Consider the following 22,466-nt stretch of genomic DNA (forward strand, 5'->3'; position numbering starts at 1 on the left):
ATTTGTTTTGCCAATTTTCGTAGCACGGCGCCTCGGCCATTCAGTTAGTAACGAACGTTCGCGCCAGACAGACGTATCCGCCACGCCCCCGCGAAGCCGCCCCCCGAAAAGCTGGGGAAAGCCAGAAAATCGTAACCGAAGCGAAGCGAGCGCGCGTTGTACGGCATCGGAGAATCCGAAAATCCGAAATTCGGAGAATCGGACATCGGACATCGGAAGTTCTGCTTTGGAGTGGAGCAGCGTCGTCGTGACCGAGGTTTCTGCCCTCATACATACATATACGGATATAGTTAGCTATAGATATATAAATATAAAAAGTTTAAAAGAAATATAGGGCCAGACTGTAGCGCGCTTGCGAAAGTGGAAAGTATCTGCTGGATACTTTGGATACTTTCCGTTTTGGGGGAATTAATTAGACCAATATATGCATGCAATCCGCGCGTTATTTTTGTTGTTTTGTCAATAATAATGTCAAACTCTGGCCAAAGGCGGAAATGCAAAACAATAATACCAACAATTTGAACCAAATCGGTTGTGTAGTTGTGAACTGTGTCTGTGCTGCTTCCAAAAAATCAACATAAAACGAATAAAATAAAAGAAAAAAACACAAAGCGCACGTAAATAAATAAATAAGTGTTGGCTAAAAGCTTAGCCCGAAGCGTATTATACATTTTAACTACAGTTGCTGTTGCTACCAAAAGCAGCAAGCGTGAAGTGCTTGCCAAATGCATTTTCTATATAACAAATGGAAACTGCTAAAAAATATATATAAAAACAAGTTCGCAAAATAAGACCAAATTTTAAACAAGATCTGTGGATTGTGGGCCGTTCTAGCTCCCTTCGTTTGGCTCTATTGTCGTGTTAAGTTGGCCGATAGAGCCTTAGAAGTCATTTAACATTAATTGTACACATTTGGGTATTTCGAAATTTGAGCCTAGAGGGAGCTTCATACTAAACTCATTGGGAAATCCACGTTAACTAAAGCTACCGCTGTAAATAAACATTTAATTTCCTTAAACCTAATGACTGCTTTAGAACGCTTGGACCTACTGAACTTCTTGCTGGTTATATTCCCCCACCTGTAAATATTCATGCATGCTTCCCCAAGAAACTTAAGCCCTATTTGATATCCAAGCCGCATGGAGCTTAACTAAATGCTAACTTAAGTCGTGGCTAAAGGCAAATTCCGTGTACATTAACCCTCTTGCTTAACACAGTAGTTATATGTCATCCCCCCCCTGCCCAAAACACCCCTGAACCCGGCAAAACCAAAAACCGAAAAACCCACCAGTAACAAGTAACTGAAAACGTGCTGGCAAATGCTCAACGTGACCGTCGCTCCTTTTGGCCAACGATTTGGCCGTATATACGCCACATCTAATGCTAATTCTCATTACGGTACTGTGTACTTACTATATATCTAACCGAAATCAACTGCAGCTCAAACACATCAGTCGCCTTAACCACGGGTCTGCTCTTTTGGGAGCAGCTGGTGTCCATGGAACTATGCTCGGATATATCATCGTATCGCCGCGCCAGCTAAAGCTAATCCTACGACCAGATCAGAGCCATCTGAATACCTAACCTACGATAGAAACAAAACTAGCAAACCTAAACACAAGCCAATTGCATCCAACTTACTGTGTGTGCGTGTGTGTGTTATGTCTGTAAATTTGGTTCGTTGTTATTATCCGTACCCGTAATACCACATACACACCATACCACACCTAACCGCCTGAAATCAGTCCAAGCCTGCCCGCTAACGATCATGCATAAACCAAAGCTAGCGAATGCTATAACCGCTGCCGCCATTGCCTCATCCATATCCACCAAAAGCAACAACAACAACAGCAGCAGCAGCTCCGGCGGCAACAAATCGAAGCGACCACGTCAATTTGGCCAATACTCGATCGGAGCTGGAGCTGGAGCTGGAGCTGGAACTGGGGGTCTAATCCGGACGGACGACTCCGGCTTCGACCACCTCGACCACTCGTCACTAATTGGGGATTCGATTGATTTAGAGCACTACATCAGCGCCATGGAGGCACGTCGACACGACCAGGAGCCGGATGTCTGGGCCCAGCTGCAGCAGAAGGAGTCGGACATCCTTTTGGCCGCCGAACTGGGCAAGGCACTGCTCGAGAAGAACGAGGAGCTGGTCAAACAGCAGGAGAAGCTCATCGAGGACTATTCAAGCAAAATTGAGGTGAGTCAGGGTGCTACAAAAGTTAACTGCTGCAATTTCCATTATAAATGGTTAGTAAATGAAATAGGTGTCAGGTATTTGTGGGGAACTTATAATTGCTTAAACTAGAAGAACATTTGGGAAAGGCAATATAGCTAAAAGTGCACTTTCGTGACTTATACTTCAACTTATACTTCAAGTTACTTAAATTTGGAAATTTGAAAATTGGAAAATCAAATATTTATGAATCAATCCCTTTATTATGGTTAAGTCACAACTTTAACGACTGAGTAATGACTACATTTATTTTCCAAATTAATGTAGGAAATCTGTTTAATTTAAGCACTCCGAATCGTTATTTCTTTGATATATTGCTTATTAATGGAATACTTTCATGTTCTTTTATACAAACTCTATCTGATTTGGTAAAGTGTGCGCATTAAACAAAATAATTACCTTGCTTCTATCTCTAAAGCCTTTTTTAGAGATTTGCTAAGATTCTGCCGAAAGGGCTATTGATTAGTTTCCTTCTTGAGCTCCCAACCCTTTCTTAAGTAATCTAATGGTTATCTCTAAATGCCTGCGCCCTTATCAAATTGGCAACGGCTCTTACAGCTGAGTACCTGAATTTTGATTGACTCACCTGATGATTTGCATTGATTATTGCGGACATGTGTCCGTGAATGGCCCTTCACTGACGCATTGCTCGCATTCCCAGGTCGGGAATTAAATAATACATACGGATATTGATTTTTTAGTGCTGAAACACAGCACCTGTCCAATGCAGCTCTGTAAACTCAACTTCTCCACAACTGTCAGCTGCAATTTGTATGGTAGGGTGGGTTCTTAAACTGTTTAGACCAACAAAAAGGCTGTGACATGTCACTTTGTGGACGGTGACACTGTGTGTGTGCAGTAAACTACTGAACTATATAGTGTATCACGTAAGGGTATCGATTTTTTTCGGTGTCTGCCACTACAGCCACAACAGCACTACATCATGTATGAAATAGTTGAAGAGCTCCTCTGGAGTCACTCTAGAAAGATTGGCTTTATCGAGCACTTTCCTGATAACATGGTAGCAAAGCAAAGTCTGTTCACAACACCTCCAAATGTTTCCAAAGTTTATGTCTGCCGCCCGACCTTGAACCGCTCGAATGGGCGGTTCGTTCGCCTGTCACCTGTTCACACACACAGATACTTCCAGGGAACTGACAATAGAAGAAATTCCCAATAGGTAAACATAAAACACCCGTTCCAGCTATCGCTCCAAGTGAAGTTCACGACGCGGCTCAAGTTCGTGGCCGTTCATTAGCATATTGGCTGCCTCGAACTTGGTTACCTCGCTTTTCCATCCTGGAACGATAGTTAGGCTAATGTGCTTTTGTTGACCGACCCGTACACAATGTACATACATATTCTTATCAATTAGGCTTCAACGCCGATTAATGGCAGTTCGATGCACGAAAAGACCAGGAAATGACGGGATGGTTTGGGTACCACCTGATGGTGTCAGTAACCCAAACAGAGGACGCAGCAATGCGTTGAACTTGAATAATTTCGTTGGTACAGTTTTTCCGTGGGTTTGGGCCATATTTACGTAGTTGGCTTAGTCACTTTAACTGGGTTTTGTATTCTCCTTCTCTGCTGGCTTTGTTTTTTTTTTTTTTTTTTTGTTAAGCACGTTGAGTGACTTCATCTTCATTGGGAAATGAAAGTGCGAAGGCCAATTGCTGCGGCTACTCGTTCAAGATCCTGAATATTTAGTCAGATGATGTCATCGGGAAACATATGTAAAAAAGTGAAACATCTTGTAAAATGTATATATTTGGGTCATTTAATTAAATACATATCATTGTTAAGATGACAGAAAAGCGCAATGGTTGAATTTTATAGTGTGAGTGTGAGTGTTAATCCAGTCCGATTCCCATTAAAATAATAGTTTGCTCACTTCATGCGTTCCATAACCATTAACAATTTAAATTAAAATCGCTTGGCACCTGAAAAGCCATTAGTTTTATTATAGAGCGCTCCAATTAAAAGCCGAAAACTGAGAAATTCCCATGTTCCATTTTCCATTAGTCATTAAATGGAAATCGCTTTAGCCTAATGAAATTGGGCCAGGCCAAAAAAAAGGTCAACTGCTCATAGTTGAACCACGCCAATTGTCGCTTTAATTATTTGCTTGTTTTTTATTTTAATAATTATTATTGCTTAGGGAATTCTGGCGTGGAGCAGCCGCATAAATCTTTTCAATTTTTAGTCACCTTGACTTTACCTTTTGGTCTTTGTTCAGCAAAGTGACGTGAGGCGTCTGCCAAAAGCCATATTTTCGCTGTATTCACTTTTATTCGCGTGTTTTTGGCAATATGCAAAATGGTTGGTCGCGTATCTAATTAATTTCTTCAAAAGTCATGGAGCGCACAATGTCACTTCGCTGGTTGGATGTGGTCAGTGGTCAGCAAAAGCAGGCCCATCCCATTCGAATGTAGTATAGTATAGTCTATAGTATATGCTATATACTATATGTGGTCGGTCTGCGATTGACTGACGTAATTAGACCGCTCGGTTGTAGGTGTTTCGGTTCTGGCCAAAATGGCAGTAGTTTTGGTCGGGCTTGTTGTTATTGCCGTGGTCCGAATCCGAAGCTCGCCTATTTTATTTTATTTCGCGGTCTGTTGAAGCGTGTGTGCCAATTTACGAGCATTGCCTTTTATTTTTAGCTACGATTTGTTTTTGCATTAACTTTTATATGCGCCATAATATAATATGGTTCTGTGTCCTATTCTCTCACATGCTAATGAGTTCCGAGGCCTTGGCTTGATTAGTGGTCATTTTAAGGGTTTTTCGCAAGAGAAAAGGTATTGGGATTACATCGAAAGTTGGAAAATTTATGCAGCTAAGCCATATTTATGTGTTTATTCTAAAGATATAACCTTTCCACTTCATACACGGAGTCCCACACTTTTCAAGCTCTTCAATCTCAAAAGCAACAGCTTTAACTATAAATAGCCCGCTCTAAATCGGTCTTTTATGCGCAATATGTTCTCAGCCATATTTCAATGCGCGTACAATTTTTCCAAGCCCACTCCATATTATCTAGTTCACAGACAATCGACCAAATAGTTGACCATTGTCTGACTACCAAAACGTGTTTGCTTCGCCCAGGCTCGACTGCAAGCCCAGCTTTCAACTCGCCAGTCGAGGAGAACAATTGAGTGGAAATCAATTGGAATCCGGCATCCCATTGTAGCCGCCTTAAGTCGCTCGTTTATCACGATCTGCAGACAATTGTTGCTATTACTGGTTAGGAAATTTAAACCCAGCTCCGACGACGAAGTGTTGCAAATGGCAGCCGAAAGTAAAGTATATAATTTGAATCATAGGCGTCTGTTACGGTTTAGGCATTTAAATAATTCAAATTGCTATCGGCTAAAAACCCCTTTTGGCCTTTTCGAATGTCTACACCCCTGAGTTTTTGTCCGCCCGGCTTTTATGGCTTTAATAACGTTTGCTGTTTGGGTTTTTATTTATTTCTGACATTGGCCAACTGGTTTCTGTAATTTATTTTAGAGCTCTTAGTAGAACGGCAACTCACAAACAGTCGATGGCAATTTGTTCTTTGATCAATTACGATATTAAATTGAAACTTTCAGCCGTTTCCCCGATCAAAGAATGCTAATGAAAAGGTAATTTCATTTAAACGTTCTTTGATTAACCTTGATGATCGTAAGTTGAAGTCTTTCTGTAAACAGGATATGGTTAACCGTAGAAAATGGAAGTGAAGAACTATGGTTTGTGGCTAATGAAAGGAAATTCAGCGGCATTCTTATAGACGTATTTACATACCTTACTGTAGTTTCACTGCGAATGAATTGCGGGGAATATTCTTAGAGAGCTTTAGTACTAATTGTATTAAACACTTCCTGAAGAAAGTCAAGCTAGTCAATGATTTATTATCCAGCAAACGTAACTTTATATAATTGAGCTATAGAAATCCCAACAAGCAACCAAAAGCTTAAGCGAATCTACTAACAATGTATATTTCCCTGTGTAATTTCTGTAACCATCAACAATTAGTGTTATATTTATATTAGTCTCTCTGCCAGCCAAATGATTCATGCATCTTCCGCCTTTCGATCGAATCCCACACCCACAATGCCCATCCACAACTGACCAGGTCAGGTGGGCGGACTTCTCGAGGCGCCCAAGAACACATTATAGCCATAGTGGTTACCTCTCAATCAAAGCCACCTCTGCTGGACGCCTACTTCATCCATGGTTAGATAACCAAACGCGTTCTACCAAAAAAAAAAGAGTGCCACCAGGGGGCTAGAAATAAAACTCTCCTCACGTTCGTGGATCAACGTATTTTTTTTTTGGTCTGAGGTGAAGTCATCAACACATTGTCGACTGCTGGTTTTATTGTTGTATTACTTTTTTGCAAAAAAAAATTTCAAAATCAACCAATTTGCATGCGAATCATACGGGTTTATATAGCAGCGTGTCCATCTCATTTGCTGAAAACCAGTTTGATCGATCTTCAAAACAACAACGAAAGGTGTTTACCTTTTGTAATCTTCTTTGATGAGTCACAATGCGAATTTGAGACCGAGTGGAGCTCATTTACCTGCTAAGCATTTCTTCGAGTACCCCCAAGTTAGCTCCCAGTTCACCAGTTTATGGCCTCGTTGGCCGAACTGGTATGCAAATTTATTTGTTAACAAACAAATGGTGCCTTAATTTTGGTTTGTCCCAAAGGTTTTCAGATTTAAAGTGGACAAACTGTTGGGGGTGTACGATCTGGGGTGGGCCCCCATTTTGGTGGGAAATTGAGGTCATTCGACAAAGTGTAGCACTATTATTATTGGACATTAGTCGCGAGCGTCACCCTATTCGCATTCGCATTCGCATTGGCTCTTGGCCAGTAATAGCATTTCTTTGGCCATGTTGTGTGGATGGATGGATGGGTCGGCAAAATGTCATGGTGAGTGCTTTGTTTTCATCGCCGGCTCTTTGACCAGGGAAATTACTTTCCTTATTGGTCAGGCCACGAGCATTTTCCTTCCACCTTCTTTGTTTCGCTTTTTGTGTCATCAGGGAAACATGAGTTTTTAATGCGGATTTTCCGAGACCCACTGAGTTTGTGTTTAGCTTTTCTGGCTTGTAATGAGCTTTATGGAAAGTACAAAAACGAAACTGTAACAAGTGGGGCTTGAACTGCTGCATTACAGGGTTTCTAAGAATTTCATACAAGTTTGGAAGGCACTTTATCATTGGGTGTCTAGTTAGCTACAAAAGTGTAGCTATTTTTATTTTCATTATGTTTATACCCGTTACTCGTAGAGTAAAAGGGTATACTAGATTCTTTGAAAAGTATGTAACATGGGGAAGGAAGCCTTTCCGACCATATAAAGTGTATATGTATATTCTTGATCAGGATCAATAGCCGAGGCGAAATGAAATGAAAAATTTTAAATTTATCTTAAAATTTGTTCGCAGTTTCTACCAATATTCCAGAAAATTTTGAAATTGCGCGTTTGCACTTTCACTAGCTGAGTAACGGGTATCTGATAGTCGGGGAACTCGACGTTTTATCATGTTTTATTTCGTGTTTAACAGACATATATTATTTAAAGCATGTTATGTAATTTCGTGTTTGCTAGCAAATCCAATCTAATTGTCACAGTACCTGCTCATTTGGGTCTTCACCGACTTGACCAAGAGTCTTGGTAGGTGGAAACGGGAGGCGGAGACCTTCAAGCCACATTCACGATCAACTAACTGCTGCCATTCAATTTCCATGATAGTTAATCGACATGACGAGCAGTTGGCAGGAAGCAAATCCAGCTCAAATTACATAATAGATTGATGGTTAAATGTGGCAGAGTCCGTGAGCAAACGGTGCCGCCTCACTGTCAAAGTCCATTGATGTGCAAATTATGGCCAACAACTGAAAATTAATAACTGCAAGCAAATTAATTCGACTGCCAGCTAAATTGCGAATCTTAACCATCGGACGGCGTTCCCCGACTTTGACTTTGGGCTCTTGAGATGGCAAACTATGAGACTACCGCAACAATGCGGCAACTTCCATAATTCCATTGTTGTTGTCATACCTGAACCTTTCTACATATGTATGTCCATATGTACATATGTTGCATGTGTATAATTTTATAAAATGTATTTCTTCCACCTTCGTTCCTACACACACTCCACTGCTGATGGTTTTTAATGAATTGCTGAAGGTGAAAGCATTTTCACTTTCCAAAAGCAATTTTCGGTGTCAAAGCGATGCTTGGGAACAATAGAAGTCGACTTGGAAATGTCGCCAAAGTTTCGGTCTGAGTGGATCGTAAACATCGTTAAATCAAAAAAAAAATGTAGTCTACATTTATTAAATTAAAACAAAATGCAAAAAATGGAAATAAAACCAATTTCGGTACTCAAAACTGTGCTTAACTATAAAGATATAAAAGATTTTGTAATTTTCGCAATAGTTATAGGAATTTATTCACTTCAAAATGATATGAGGGTTGTGTGGGTATTGTAACCCTCTTATAAATCCTGAACTGCTATTTATTCAATATACCGCTTATCATAATAAATATCGGATAGACTATTTTTCATCAACACTTGAATTAAATACATTAAAGCGAAGTTAACCTTAAAGTGCTCTATTTCGCTATGGTTATTTTTTCACCAAATTTTTCAAATCAATCGTTTCATAAATTCTTGATGGGCTATAAAATTCCATAGCCCACAAGCCCCGAACTTGGCCTTCCACTACCCAGCTGACTCATTGGCAATTAATTAACAATATCCCCAGAGCCTACATGTGGGTACTCACCCTTTCCTGTCATATCTCAGTCATATCTATATGTGGATATATACATACGTACATTGCTAATTGGGCAGCTTTCGATGCAATAATAAAAGTATATACACACGCAGTGCTATACTCGTATGTACACTTTTGTGTGACTAAGAGCCAGCCATCGAAACGGCCAATTGGCAAATTTCAAAGGCCAATACAAATGCAAATAAATATACAGCAAATATTCATATGTATATGGCCATCGAACGTTAGCATGATGACAATAATAGACGATTTCACAAAATACGATATAGCCCCACACACCCCACAAAAAAAAAAAAAAAAAAAAGAAAAAAAGGCCAAAAGCCGAACCGCAGGGCGAAAACTTTTTCCGAGGCTCACGCAAATCAGATAACAAATTCGAGTGTCAGACCAAGTGGCATAAACAATGTGGCCATCGCAAGTGGAGGAGCTCTGTAGTCCATTGAGATGGTGTTGGAGGATGGCTCTTCACTGGAACAGACTCCTGCCTATGACAGTAATTTATGCACCCAACTTTCGATTGAAATGACTAAACCATAACTATGCTTAGATCTATCTGTTAATTGCAAAAACTGTCTAATACAACTGTGATATCGCCCATAGATATGTCGGTCTCAATGAAAATGGCATAGGGAGTTATCAAGAGATTCCCCCAGTACCAGAAATTTAGGTCAAACTTGAATAAATTCATTCTGTTGTGAATAAGTAGTGTTGTATCTAGTCGGATGGAATATTTTAATAAATTTAATTACTGAATTGTCAAGAGCTGGCGATTTCTATTTGTTGAACCTAAACATGCAAGTAAATACACATTAAAAATGCTTATATTACAGAAGGCTGAACTAAAGTTATACCTCAATTGTATTTCATTTACAAATAATCACCTAAGTTAGATTCATATCAGACGAAATCGACGTCTTCAACAACTTAAGCTGATTGTAAACTCTGGACTACAAGGTCAGCATGGATGGTCATAATTAAAAGCCAATTTAACGGCCAATTATCATGTCATCAGTTAGATAGCCCTAGCCACAACCGAAAGATAGTCCAAAATGAATCTTTTAGTTTGTTTACACATTTCTGTGAGCGTTTACCTTGCACAATCGTGTTAAAATTGGCAGTCCATCCGCACAAATCGAATTCGACTTATTTGGTGAATGAGTCAGGCTCAAATTGGGACAGAGACAGCAACACTGCGCATGCGCAGCGACAAGCGGAGGTAGAAAGAGAGCGCCATAGAGCTGTAGAAGTAGAAATGCTTTAAGCTGCAATCGAAACAGTTTTCGTATCTGATTGTTTAAGGCGTGTATGTCTGTGTGTGTGTGCCCAGGTGTTATGTAACGGCTCTTTCGGCTTAGCGGCAGTATTTTTGCGAATTTGTATCTTTTTCGGAGTATCTATCGAGGGTATTCTTGTTCAGTAATTTTGGTTTTTAGTAAGATAGATTTTATTGTAACTGGTTTTCTACGATTTTATTTTTATGATTTTCTTTTTTGAACTTTTACTGCCCGATGGAATCTAGTAGATGCAATTCCCCTACTTGGGTGCATCTCTGCTCCCCTTTTTCTTGCACCTTACCCTGCTTTTGCAATTAGCGCTTGCTTTTTTGCGCCATTGTTTGCGTAAACGTTTCACCCACACACCTTTTGGCCAGGTGAGTTGCCGTTTCCCTTGCTGCAGGTGTGCGAATGGCGATGGTCCCAGGAAACCATTTAGCATTGCAGCCTGAGAACTAAGTCGCCTGTCACTTTGTCTTGTTGCACTCCAATTTGGCTTTAACTGGGTAAAAGGTGGCAGCTCTCGCTGTTATTGCCGCTTTTTCCGCTGCTGCTGCTGCTGCTTCTTTTGTTGCAGTATTACGGCTATCATGGGTATCATGTAAGCCCAGCAGTTTGAATTATGGACAGATTGCCGCATTTATTTCTTTTAACTGTGAGTGAACTCCATCTCTGTGACTTTTTGCAGAAGTGGTATTAAGGTGTTGAAAAAATTACACTCTTTTGCTGACTTTTTAATGGGAATGCATAAACACAACGTTTATATAGCGTGAGAAAATCGCCTAAGTGTTACAAGCGACTTGTTAGCAAGCTCTTTAAATTTCGATGTTATCTTACCAGCTTATCTTTGCCCTTAAATAAGCGCACAAAATTCCACTACCACTTTCGATGAATTAATCAATATCGACTGGAAGTTCAACCCTCACGACCAAACTTCTCCTTAGCTACCACAAAAAAATGTTTTTTGTTTATTTGTATTTATGACGAGCAAAACATAAACAAAGCCAAAGACACAAAAAGCGCCATAAAACATGTCTTCCCCGTATATAATTGGGCCATAAATTTTAAGATTTTCCTTCAACTACCATCCAAGGAATTATATGGAAATAATCTTTTGGCAAATGGCGGGGCCATTGTTCTTGGGCTGAGCTCATCATCAGCAGTAGCCGGGGAGTCGTAATCTTAAATCTCCGACTAGTTACTAGTTACCCTCGCATCGGAGCTCATTATCATCCCATATGAAGAGGTCTGAAGTCTTTTAGTCACTTTTTGGCTGGCCCTGAGATGACCGCTTCGTTGGTCTTGGCTTTTTGGTCTGAGCACTTTTTTGGTGTTTTCTGTGTCATAGTTTTATTTTTGTGTGTTTCTGCTTGTTAACCACTGCAAGATTAATGACATTTTCAGAAACATCTGTCGTACAACTAGGAAGGAAGTCAGTACTGGGAGAATTATATTTTTATTTTTAAACGTTTCATTTTGGGAACTCTCATGAACTCGCCCATTATTTTGTTTTTTGAGGTGGAAAAGTGAAATTAATCGATGGCTCACAGGTGCTAATTTTGCCTTATGGATTTGGGAGCGTCCCCCGCTGACGAATGGTTAATTTACATCTGAATCGGAAGTTGAAAGTAAACATAATTAGATACAAGCCGAACGGAAATCGAAGAAAGAGGTGTGGAGAAAGACTAATTTAAAAGTTAGGAAGCACACGCAAAGTGATAATTTAAATAAGCTCACTAAGTAATTTGCATCACTGTAGTTTCATAAACTACTTAATAATTACATTAATTATTTTCAAATCAATCAATGGCAAGCCCGATTATCAACCATCAAAGATTTCTCAGTTGGACAGCTTTAAAACCTTTTCTGCCCATTGAATAATCATCAATTTCAACAACTGGTTATACAAACTTCTTCTTTTGTGTGGCTGGAGTTCATTTACTCGGGCACTTGTGCCACAATGTTAATTGTTTTTATATAGCCAGGTATATTTATTATATATTTTTCGCTTATACTACTTTTTTGCAATCGTTTTTGGCGAACGCGTCATTAGCAGAGGCAGCATAATTAAAAAACTCGTAGCCAGCAAGTCGAGGCTGATTTTGCGGGGCGTTTTTGGGGGGGCGAAGACAAAAGAATTGTGGTCGAAAAACAAGGGACCTCGAGTTGTGTAAACAATCTAGAGAATAACATCTGAAAAACACAAGTTGTACGAGTATTTTATTTTGAAATATTTAATGAGCTGCTGAGGAATTAGAATGGCTAAAGTAATACAAATGTTTTGAGTGATGGGAGAGACTTGGCTACTAAAATTCGAAAATTAAGCCTAATTGTGCTGGGAAATGAAATATTTTAATCTACTTTAAAGCCGTAACTTTTCATAATGAGATTCTTTATCTCTGATAATCAGATTTTTAACCCGGCTACTTCCCTTTCCCTGCCCCCTTTCATCGTCTCAGGTGTGTGCGCATGCGCAGTGGGCGTTACATTTTGCCGTAAGTATTTATGGCCTAATAATTTTTGGCCTGCGCTGGTGGCAGCACAATCAGATCTAGAAGTGAGTTCATTTCGGTGCAGTTCTATAACTGCTTACCTCATCCCATCTGCGAAATTGGTGTCACCAACTTCGCCGTCTATCTGAATAGCTCTTATCGGTGGGAAGTGCGATAAGCACTCCACTTCATTTTGGCCATGTTTTGCGTGTGAGGGTGATAAGATAACCGCGTTACCCGAGGCAAGTGCAGCGATTTCATTTCTCTGATGAATCATCTGGCCAGTCTCTCGCTGGAAACAATTTTCTAAAATGTTTTGTAAACAAAAACACTCCCTCTTCACGAGTATGTCCCACGAAGAGGCGCTAATTAATCATAATTACCGTTTCCGACATTTTTGTCACATTTGGAAGACCCGCTCGAAAATTGCGACACTTTGAGTTGGCGACTTCTCTTCGTCTTGCCAATCAAAACAAGCCCACAAAAATGGCAATCACCTGGGGCCAGCCCCTCATCCCCAAATTCGATTTAATTAACTGTCCACGCTCTCGAAATCGTATTCGTCTTGGCTTGAGATAAATATAAAACATTTGCTTGCCCAATTCTTCGGTGTTTTCACAATTTCCTTAACAATGGCTTGTACGGTATCTGGAAATCGACGCACAAAATTGTCAATGCCAAATACTTAAATTAAAGACAGTGAGTGCCGGTTTTGCTGCAATTTTCATTGTAATTCGAGGGCTTTTCCTCGGCATGAACTTGCACAATTACAAAAAAAAAAATGGAGCAGAAAATGGGTAGAAAAATAATGCCGGCTTATCGATACTTAAAAAGAGGTTTTAAAGCATTGGCAAATAAATTTGCGGCTGCAGATTTGTAATGCAGATAAGTATATAAAAGCAAACAATTCATTTTTAAGCAGTTTTGAGTTAGCGCCAAACGTTATACAATTGTTAACAAAACTTGTTTTGAAAATAATTAATTGCCTTTTTTCCATTTATTTATGGACACACATGTATGTGATTTGCTGACTTATATTTTTTACGTAAATATTAGTTTTCTCGGAATTAATATGTAGTAATGAAATGATCTGTGAGTAAGTCCCCCAATTGTTGTCATCCCTCCGCCAGTCACCATGACCAAGTTGGCAAAAGGTCTTGCATGGCCTAAACTCCCCCACTTCCAAGGGCAACCGAAATTGCATTGCCTGCCGAGCAAACCCAAACCGAACAATGGCCAAGATATCTGCCTTTTGCCTTATTGTGGCATTATTTTTGTTATTATACTTATTAGCAGTCGCTTCTTTTTTCCCCTTTTTTTTTTTCTGTTTTATGAGGAGCGCTGAAAGTCGGACGAGCAGTCAGTCAGTGAAGTGTGGCGGAGGCTCAAGGGGCTAGCCACGCCCCCCGCTGACTGCGACATGACCTTAGGCGCATAAACAAACTTTTGGCACAAGCTCGCAACTCAACTCAACTCGGCTTGGCTCTTTTGGACTTGGTCTATAATCTTTTTTACGGCTGCGAAGCTTAAATTCAGTTCAGCTCGCGACGCTCCATGTGTTTGGGCCATAAAACGTGGGGAGGGGTCAATGCTGCACTCTGCTGCATTGTCAATGGGTTCGGAGAATATGTACATACTCGTATGTATCTACAGATATTCGTATATTCCAGCAAGTTCCGGGTAACTAGATAAGCCAGTGACAGCTGGATTCAATTAGTAGGGTTCCCTGCACTGGAAACAAGTCATTGCAAAGATACTTTACTTCAGGATACCTTATTTATTGCTAAAATTATAGTACTCAGAATTTCATTTTATACTTGTCTTAAGTTCAATCTTATCTTACATGGCTTTTCGTATTTAAAACTATCTCATCTTATATTTTCACCAGTACAAGTATAGCTGATAGCTGCAAGTTATTTATTATCAATATAAATATAAATAAATATAGGGTTTTGATAAGGTGGCTCTTCATTTTACCTACTTAAAACAGAATGAGAGTTTGGTTAGAATAATTCATATTTTAATTACTACTATAACTCACACAACTTTCCTGCTTGTTTCTTGAAGTGTAACTATTGGCCATCTGCCAATCCATGTGGGCTAGTGACAATTCAATTGCTGGCTGGCTAGTTGGTCAGCAGTGCCTGGCCACCAGAATTGATTTATGGTCGATGCGCAATCCAACTGCAGTGTGGGCCAATCCGCGCTAATGGCTGCATTTCACACTCCCGTCCGAATGGCTGCTCCCGCTTCTTGGCCAACTTTGGCAGCGAGCTGCAACAATTAGCTGAGCGGAGAGACTTTTTCACAAGACTTCCCCCTTTTGTTATCAGCGATCATAATCGGTTTTCATTTAAATTAGCTGAAATTAGCCAAAATGCTTGCGGCTAAACGTGCAATTTGCATAATTTGTGCGCTACATTTCGTTTTGCATGCCAATAAAATGCATTATGGCATTTGCAATTATGTGTGAGTGGCGCTAATTAAAATTGTAATTGTGGAAAAGTCTTGTGAAAACGGAAAGTTGCAAGTTTTCCTGGCGGCCAGACTGTTTTTTCCACCGTCTAATTTACTTTTGTGCAGCGAAGTGCAGCTGATTTATCTATGAACTCTGCTTTTATTTTGGACGGCCAGACAAAATACGCACATCGCTGTTAAACTGCCTATAGAAATGTTGGCTGGGTATGTGGAAAATGCATTTGGAAATTTTCATCTACCAATGCTGATCGGGCCATTGACTCACCGGCCAAAAGATCCGGACTCAGCTGAGCTCACCCGCCTGAGTCATTTCTATTCGCAGTGTTTAGCAATTCAAAAGTTAAGCCAGCCGAAGGTTTATTAATGCACAGAAATTAAATTCAATAGCGTTTGCTGTCTTACTTATCCTAATAAATCTTTTTCGTGAAATATTAGGTGACGCTTAAAATAAAACTGCGGTTTTTGTACACGATACCTTACCACTAACAAATTAACTTGCACAATTCGGGAAAATTTAATTTAACAACTTTTTCAAATTTCAAAAGCATTTGTACAGAAAGAATACAGATATTCCTATAATATATTTTTCATTCCTTAAAATAATGAGTTAAAGAAGAACCCCGAACATAATTATTTGATTGATATTCCTAAACGGTGCAACATGGTTTCCTTTCTCTCGGTGTACGCTCTTGCTTCTGAGTTGATTCCCATTCATTTGACATTCGAAACTGCAGGCGACCTGTTGCATCCGTCCTCAAGAAGAAGGCCTTGTCAAATCATCGCTTTGGCGAGGAGCATTCAAGCGAGTCATTAGCTGCCACGCCCAGCCTGCCACCGCCCCTTCGTGGCACGATTCTAGCCGGGCCAACATGACGTGGCTGGCAATCAAGTTAATTATTTGAAAACAATTATCGAATGCATTTTGAAGCCATTGCGGCACGCCGCTTTCAACACCAAACTCATCAGCAAATCTATTGACGGCGATGACTTCCACACTTCAGGCATTTGACGGAAAGATAAAACACGTTTCTGACTTCACTTCACTTCAAGACCTTATAATATATTAAAAAGTGTGAAATTGACCAGCTTTTAGAAAATAATAATATATATACATACCCATCTCATAGGTTCCAAGAACTGGCTGCATTACTAAATATAAACTAAACAAATATTCACACTTTTAATATAAGTAGTACTCATGTCGAATTAATACTTATAGCTTTTATGATAACTCATTTACCCGAAAACAGCAATATTCGCACTAAAAAGACACTACTTTTTCAGCGATGAGGTGTCAAAATAATAAACCCCTCACAAATATTTGTATTTACGTAGCATTAGAGAGGCATTTGCATAAGTGCACCTGAAAGCACTTGGCCCATTGATGAGTCACTTCGCTCACCTGTTGCCAAGTATCTGTATGCCGCAAAGCGTGTCAATTGCTGCGACATTTCCTGCACAAAATTTCGCTGCACAAATATTTATGAATTTCATACCTTAAAAAAATGGCAGCGAGTGAACAACAATTGCCGCGGAACGTTTAGTTGGAAAGTGGGTCGCGTTACGTCGCATTTGAATAAGACACATGGACATGGATGGCGGTGGCAGCAAAAACAGGCAACATGTTGCCAGTTCGAATGGGCGGGTTTGTTTACATGGCCCCAACTCTGCGATAGATTGTATATCCCATTTCAGGTGATCATGCAATGCAATTAGCCGCGGATGAAAAGGAGATCCGAAATCCAAATACGTAATAAAATTAACGCTGAAACAAAACTGGCTTGTCCATCATGAAATTTGAGACCGATTTTACTTTGTTTTATTTTGTTTTGTCTTGTGTTGCTGTTGCGTCTTCAGTTTTCGTACAATTAAAGTCTGCCACATGATTTTGCCTTCGGATATGTGAACTCATTTTTTTGCGGCACGGCGGCTGCTGTGGTGGCGGCTAGCTTCTGCACTGAGAGAAATTTTCGGTTTCATCTGCGATGCTCCAAATACACTTTGCTCATGTGGGTGGATTTGTAAGCTAACGCATTGTTCAAATCATAAAATTTGTACATTATATCACATTTCAAATAAGCTATTGTATGAATTTTCAATTTAGATACTCCTTTGAATATCAAAAATGAATATTAACATTCCAGACATAAACTAAATGAAAAGTAGTTCTATAATCTAGCTATCTATCCTAATCTATGAAAACCCATAACAATTTGCCTATATGTGTGTTTAAGTGTAAATGATAATATTAAATCAACACTTAAATATTTCTCAGTGCAGTTGTTCATAGCCACTTCCGCTGCTGCTGTCGCCGCTGCCAGTTGTGGTGGTGGTTGTGTTGGCCATCATCAACACATTTCATTGAGCGTGAAATAGAAACAGAGAAAGTACAATATGTACAATAATTTTATTTGTGGTGCGCAGTCTCCAGCGACTTTAAAGTCCAACTGCAATTGGGTTTTGTTATTAAAGTTTTCCATTGTTGCCAGTTGCAGCAGTTTTCCTTTTGCTTTTGGGCCTGTGCAGCGACAACCACTTTGTGGTTTTTTCGGCATCGTTGGCGTCTTTTGCATTTTATGCAAATTGCACCTAATTTTATTTAAGCTTTTCATTTGCTATTTTGTCGCTCCACTTTATTAGCTTGTTGTTGATTTCTTGGGTTGTACCTCCTACTTTTTGTTTCTTGAATTTGCTGTTGTTTCGCTGATGGCGTTGACTTCTCAGTTTTATTGCCAACTCGATACGTGGTCGGCTTGGCTTTTCCGCCTTCCGAGTTGGTGAGCTGAAATAAAGAAGCTGCTGCATTGGTTACAAGGCTTGACGGGTTCTATCGGCGGCTTTTTCTTTCTTTTTTTTTATTTCTGCTGCCAGCCGGCCTTTTTGCCAGTGCTAGCCAGTGTTAGCCAATTGAAGGTCCAATTATCGATTAAACTTTGCATGCAATTTTCAATGTCTCCGCGAGCCTTGATCCAAAAAGGTCGGGTTATAAAAACACAAATAGCCCCCAGCAAATGGGGCTTACTCATACCTGGCGAAGACTGACACACGCCTGTCAATTATGCAAATTAATTGCTGCCGTTTCTCAAGTCGATGGATACATAGGTTCAGGTGGCATTTGGAAAGCCGACTTAGATCACTTTGATCCAATTCAATGAAATAATAATGAATTTGAAAAGGTATAAAGATAGTACAGCTTCATTAAACATAAATTTATAACTTCCACAAGTTGCTTTTTTCTGACATAGCATACTTATAGTATATATTAAAAAAAAACGACTACATATAAAATGGTACAGTACAACTATAAATTACTCACGTAGCAAGGTATCATAAAGTTCCATAAAAAAATAGCACTAGCTACTAAGGAAGTAAAACTAAGTAATCAAATATTGTAGCAAACAATTTCAGTTTTTACATATTTACTGTCAGATAAATGGATACATGAGGGAGGGCCACAAACCCCTTTAAATTCAACTGCCTCCCCCCCCACAAATGACTGAAAACTCCCAAACGCTCGCCAGCTGATGCGCTTTTAATTTTTCCAGCCATTTGTCTGCAAACCGCATCTGAACAAAGCGGAGAAGTGAAAATTCAATTGCATTTTAATTTGAATAATGGGAATTTGTTGCTTTTGACGGCTGACTTTTGCAGCCGCTGGTGTCAAAAGTCGTTGGCATTGTTTTGGGGCTTGGGAGTTGCTTTTTTGGCCGCCAGCACAGTGGGGCAATTTGGTGCAAAAGGCAAACTAAGTGAGAGGTGGTAGATCTGGCTTATCTTTTGTTTTTACACGCTTATTTTGCATCTTGGCCGGCCTGCAGCCAATTGAAAATGCAAATAACTAAACAATTAGTAGTCGAGTGCTGAGACCTGAGAGCTGAGTTAACCTTGCGGCTTTGCCTGGCTTCGAGCTTTGTGTCTGTGTACGTGCCCATTGTTGGCTTTACTTTCATTATCTTGACTGCCATATAATTGACAACACGTCATAGAACCAACAATACCCCATATATGCACAGCACAATTAACTTTCATTTTTTTTCCGCCCCCTTGACAGAAACTCGAGCAGGAGAAGCATGTGCTGCGCCAGAAACTGGCGATCGCCGAGGACGAGAGCGATCAGCGTGTGCTCGAGCTGCAGTCCGATCTCAACGAGCTCAAGGATAAGCTGCAGACCCAGGACACGGCCATCCGGCAGGCGGAGAAGGAGAAGACCATACTGATCGACGAGCTGCAGCACCAGAACACACGCCTCACCGAGCAGATCCAGGAGGCACACGCCACCGAGTTCAAGCTCAGCGCACAGATCCAGGAGCTGAAGGATCAGTATCACTACAGGAACAGCAGCCTGCAGGTAAGGTCTACACTTAAGTTATATATTCAAAAATATATATGATTTTACCTGGAATATGTGTACTTCCGATATTAACCCGATATCGCTGCAGGAACATGTCAACAGCCTGGAGTCCATCAAAACGGAACTCAACCTCACCACGGGCAAGCGGCAGGAGCTGGAGCGGCGCCTGCAGCTCGCCCAGGAGGAGAAGGAGAGCCTCACCTCGTCGCTGGAGGAGTCCTCCGACCGAATTCACATGCTGGAGCGCCATGCCCGCGAGCAGGAAACAAAACTAGAGGTAAGTCGGCTAGAGTTCTGAAAAGAAAGGTTGATGGAGCAGGAACATTAGATTTGGCTATATCACGTCGCGTCAACGGAATCGTGATTTAACCGCCAACTGAAGTTTATTTATGGGCAGGCGGAGCAAAATGCGCAGTTTCTTGAGTGCCATGGCCAGGCTTATCTCCCCGGCAACAACTTTCTTTTTTCTCTATCGTGAGCAAAGAGTAAACTCCATTCTATAAATGAAGCCTTAATGCAAGAGCTATCTAATCAATTTGATACGACAAATACATTTTGCCATGATTGAATGCTTTCGGAAAAATCTTCAGTTCGCTTTAACTAATTTAAAGGGAATCTACTAAAAATAGATATCTTATTTATCTTTCTTTTTGCTATTTTGCAGACCACCTTACAAGCACTGGAACGCTCCCAGCGCGAAAACAATGTACTCAGTGAACGATTGGGTGCCGTAAGTTGACCTTTCCCCAGTTAAATAATTCCCCATTTACTAACCAACCATTAAGCGCTCCTAAAGGATGTTTAACAAACCTCATCAAAATTATAAGGAAATTTCAAGAATTAAAGCAAACATTATCAGCATGCATTTTCCCCTTTAATCAATCGGTATACACCGAGAAACCCAGTCAAAACCCTTATGTGATATTTATAATTGAAATTACCTCCAAATCCTTGACCGCAGGACACAAACTCGAGCACTCCGGGCAGGAAGAGTCTGCAATTCGAAATGGAATGCGACGAGGACGATGGCAGCTACACGGAAACGGGGAAGCCCAACCAAATGTTTGTGGAAGCCCGATCCGTCTACATTCAACTGAAGTCCCTGGTGGATTCTCTAAAAGTTAGCCACGACGACGACTCAGGTGGGTTCCTTTGAACAATTGATAACTTAATAGAAGTAGTCAGAACGTAGCTTAAAAATTTAACAAAAATAAATCCAAAGAATATATCGGAACAGTAAAATCACTAAAGTGTCTGAATATATTCAAAATATACTTATATTTATCCCATTTCCATTATAACAAAATTATTAATTTTTAAAAATGTTTATGGATAAAGAACGCTTTTTAACTTAAATGCATTCCTGTTTTCAGGACTCAACTCCGACATATCGCTGGAGCTGGAGTCGATAGACAACACCATCTCGAGCTCGGAACGCCACGAGGATGGACACATGGCCATCGAGTTCCGCCAGGGCATGCTGTCGTCGATGTCCGACGAGCTGACCCGGCTGCTGCTCAACCTGGACGCTGGCAACTTCAAGAAGATGCTGGACCAGACGCGCAACCTGGTGCTGGAGCAGGAGGACGAGATCAAACGCAGTCACCAGCTCATACAGCAACTGGAGGCCAAGGTCACGGTAACGGACGTGGAGCTGCAGAATGTCAAGGAGGAGCGGGACCAGGCACGCGGTGATCTCGAGGACAACACGGATCGGGATGAGCTGCTGTCCAAGGCGCAGACGGAGCGGGATGCGGCCAATGATAGGCGCACGAAGGCCGAGGTTGAGCTGGCCAAGACGCGAGTGGAGCTGATGCAGGCCAACAGCCAACTGCTGGAGTCCATTCAGCAAAAGGTGGAGCTGTCGCAGCAACTGGAACAGTGGCAGATGGACATGCATGAGCTGATCGACGAGCAGATGCGCTCCAAGCTGATCAACAACCGGCGAGCGATGGCCGCCGAATCCTCCGCCCCATCGCCACCCAGCAGTGCCGCCGCCAATCTGGCCAAGCGCGTGACCAGCTACAAGCTTTGGAGCTTATTTCAGCGATAATTGGAGTAACCTCACGACCCGCTGGAAGGTCTACGCCACCCTCCTGTTCTTGATGTAGAACGGATCTATCTATTTTTAATATTTATATTTATACACAACAAACAACACACACAAATCGGAGAGCCTAGGCATTATATGTACTGTACTTAATTGTTATTTGTATACTGGAAGCATTGCCCTTCTTCTGTTCGTAGTGAAATCTATCTAATTACGCTTTATTAATTTTAAACACTTACCGCATATTCGATATGATTATTGTACCTATTGTAATTACTGTAATGTAACCGTACTCGTACCTATGTTTAAACACAAATCGTCTCTATCTCTCTATTTAGTTTATCCTTAATTGTTTTCAAATTCCCATATGGACCCCACAACTAATTCGAATCGCTATAGATGTTTTTAATGTGTTACTTGTTGGGTCCGTTGAGGTCAAAACTGTTAACTGATAATCAAAAAAAAAAAAAACATATCGCGCCTTTATGTTGGAGGCTTGAAAAGCCTCCATATCTCGGGAGAAAATGTTGCGATTCATCAAAATCAAAAATAAAATCTAAATCAAAATCTGTACGTAAGCAAATATTATGTGTAAGCATGGCATTTATGTTATAGCAAATAGAAATATTCATCAGCTGGCAATCGGAAGGGCGCAGGAAACGTTGAAAACTGTGCAACAGACAAAACTTGCCTTAATGAACGGACAATGAAATTTTAGATTGTTTAAATAACATAACTTACCAATAAACTTACGATTATACCACAACAATGATT

General features: G+C 40.5%; 1 protein-coding gene across 3 annotated transcripts; it reads left to right on the forward strand.

Moving 5' to 3' along the window:
• The first annotated feature begins 12 nt into the window (after positions 1–12).
• On the forward strand, positions 13–22,458 carry LOC6545559 (bicaudal D-related protein homolog). Of its 3 annotated transcripts, none has more exons than XM_015158465.2 (7): positions 13–256; positions 2,022–2,206; positions 19,343–19,639; positions 19,731–19,919; positions 20,307–20,372; positions 20,604–20,784; positions 21,016–22,458. In XM_015158465.2, exons 2-7 carry the CDS (start codon positions 2,039–2,041, stop codon positions 21,693–21,695), a joined length of 1,581 nt encoding a protein of 526 aa, XP_015013951.2. In that variant the 5' UTR covers positions 13–256; positions 2,022–2,038; the 3' UTR covers positions 21,696–22,458. The 3 variants fall into 3 exon arrangements, with proteins under 3 accessions (XP_015013951.2, XP_026832616.1, XP_001972685.2); XM_026976815.1 differs by having other exon boundaries at positions 138–256; positions 1,218–2,206; XM_001972649.3 differs by having other exon boundaries at positions 138–256; positions 1,441–2,206.
• The last annotated feature ends 8 nt before the right edge of the window (positions 22,459–22,466 follow it).

Source organism: Drosophila erecta, unplaced genomic scaffold, assembly GCF_003286155.1.
Source record: "Drosophila erecta strain 14021-0224.00,06,07 unplaced genomic scaffold, DereRS2 tig00000021-arrow-pilon, whole genome shotgun sequence".
NCBI lineage: Eukaryota > Metazoa > Arthropoda > Insecta > Diptera > Drosophilidae > Drosophila > Drosophila erecta.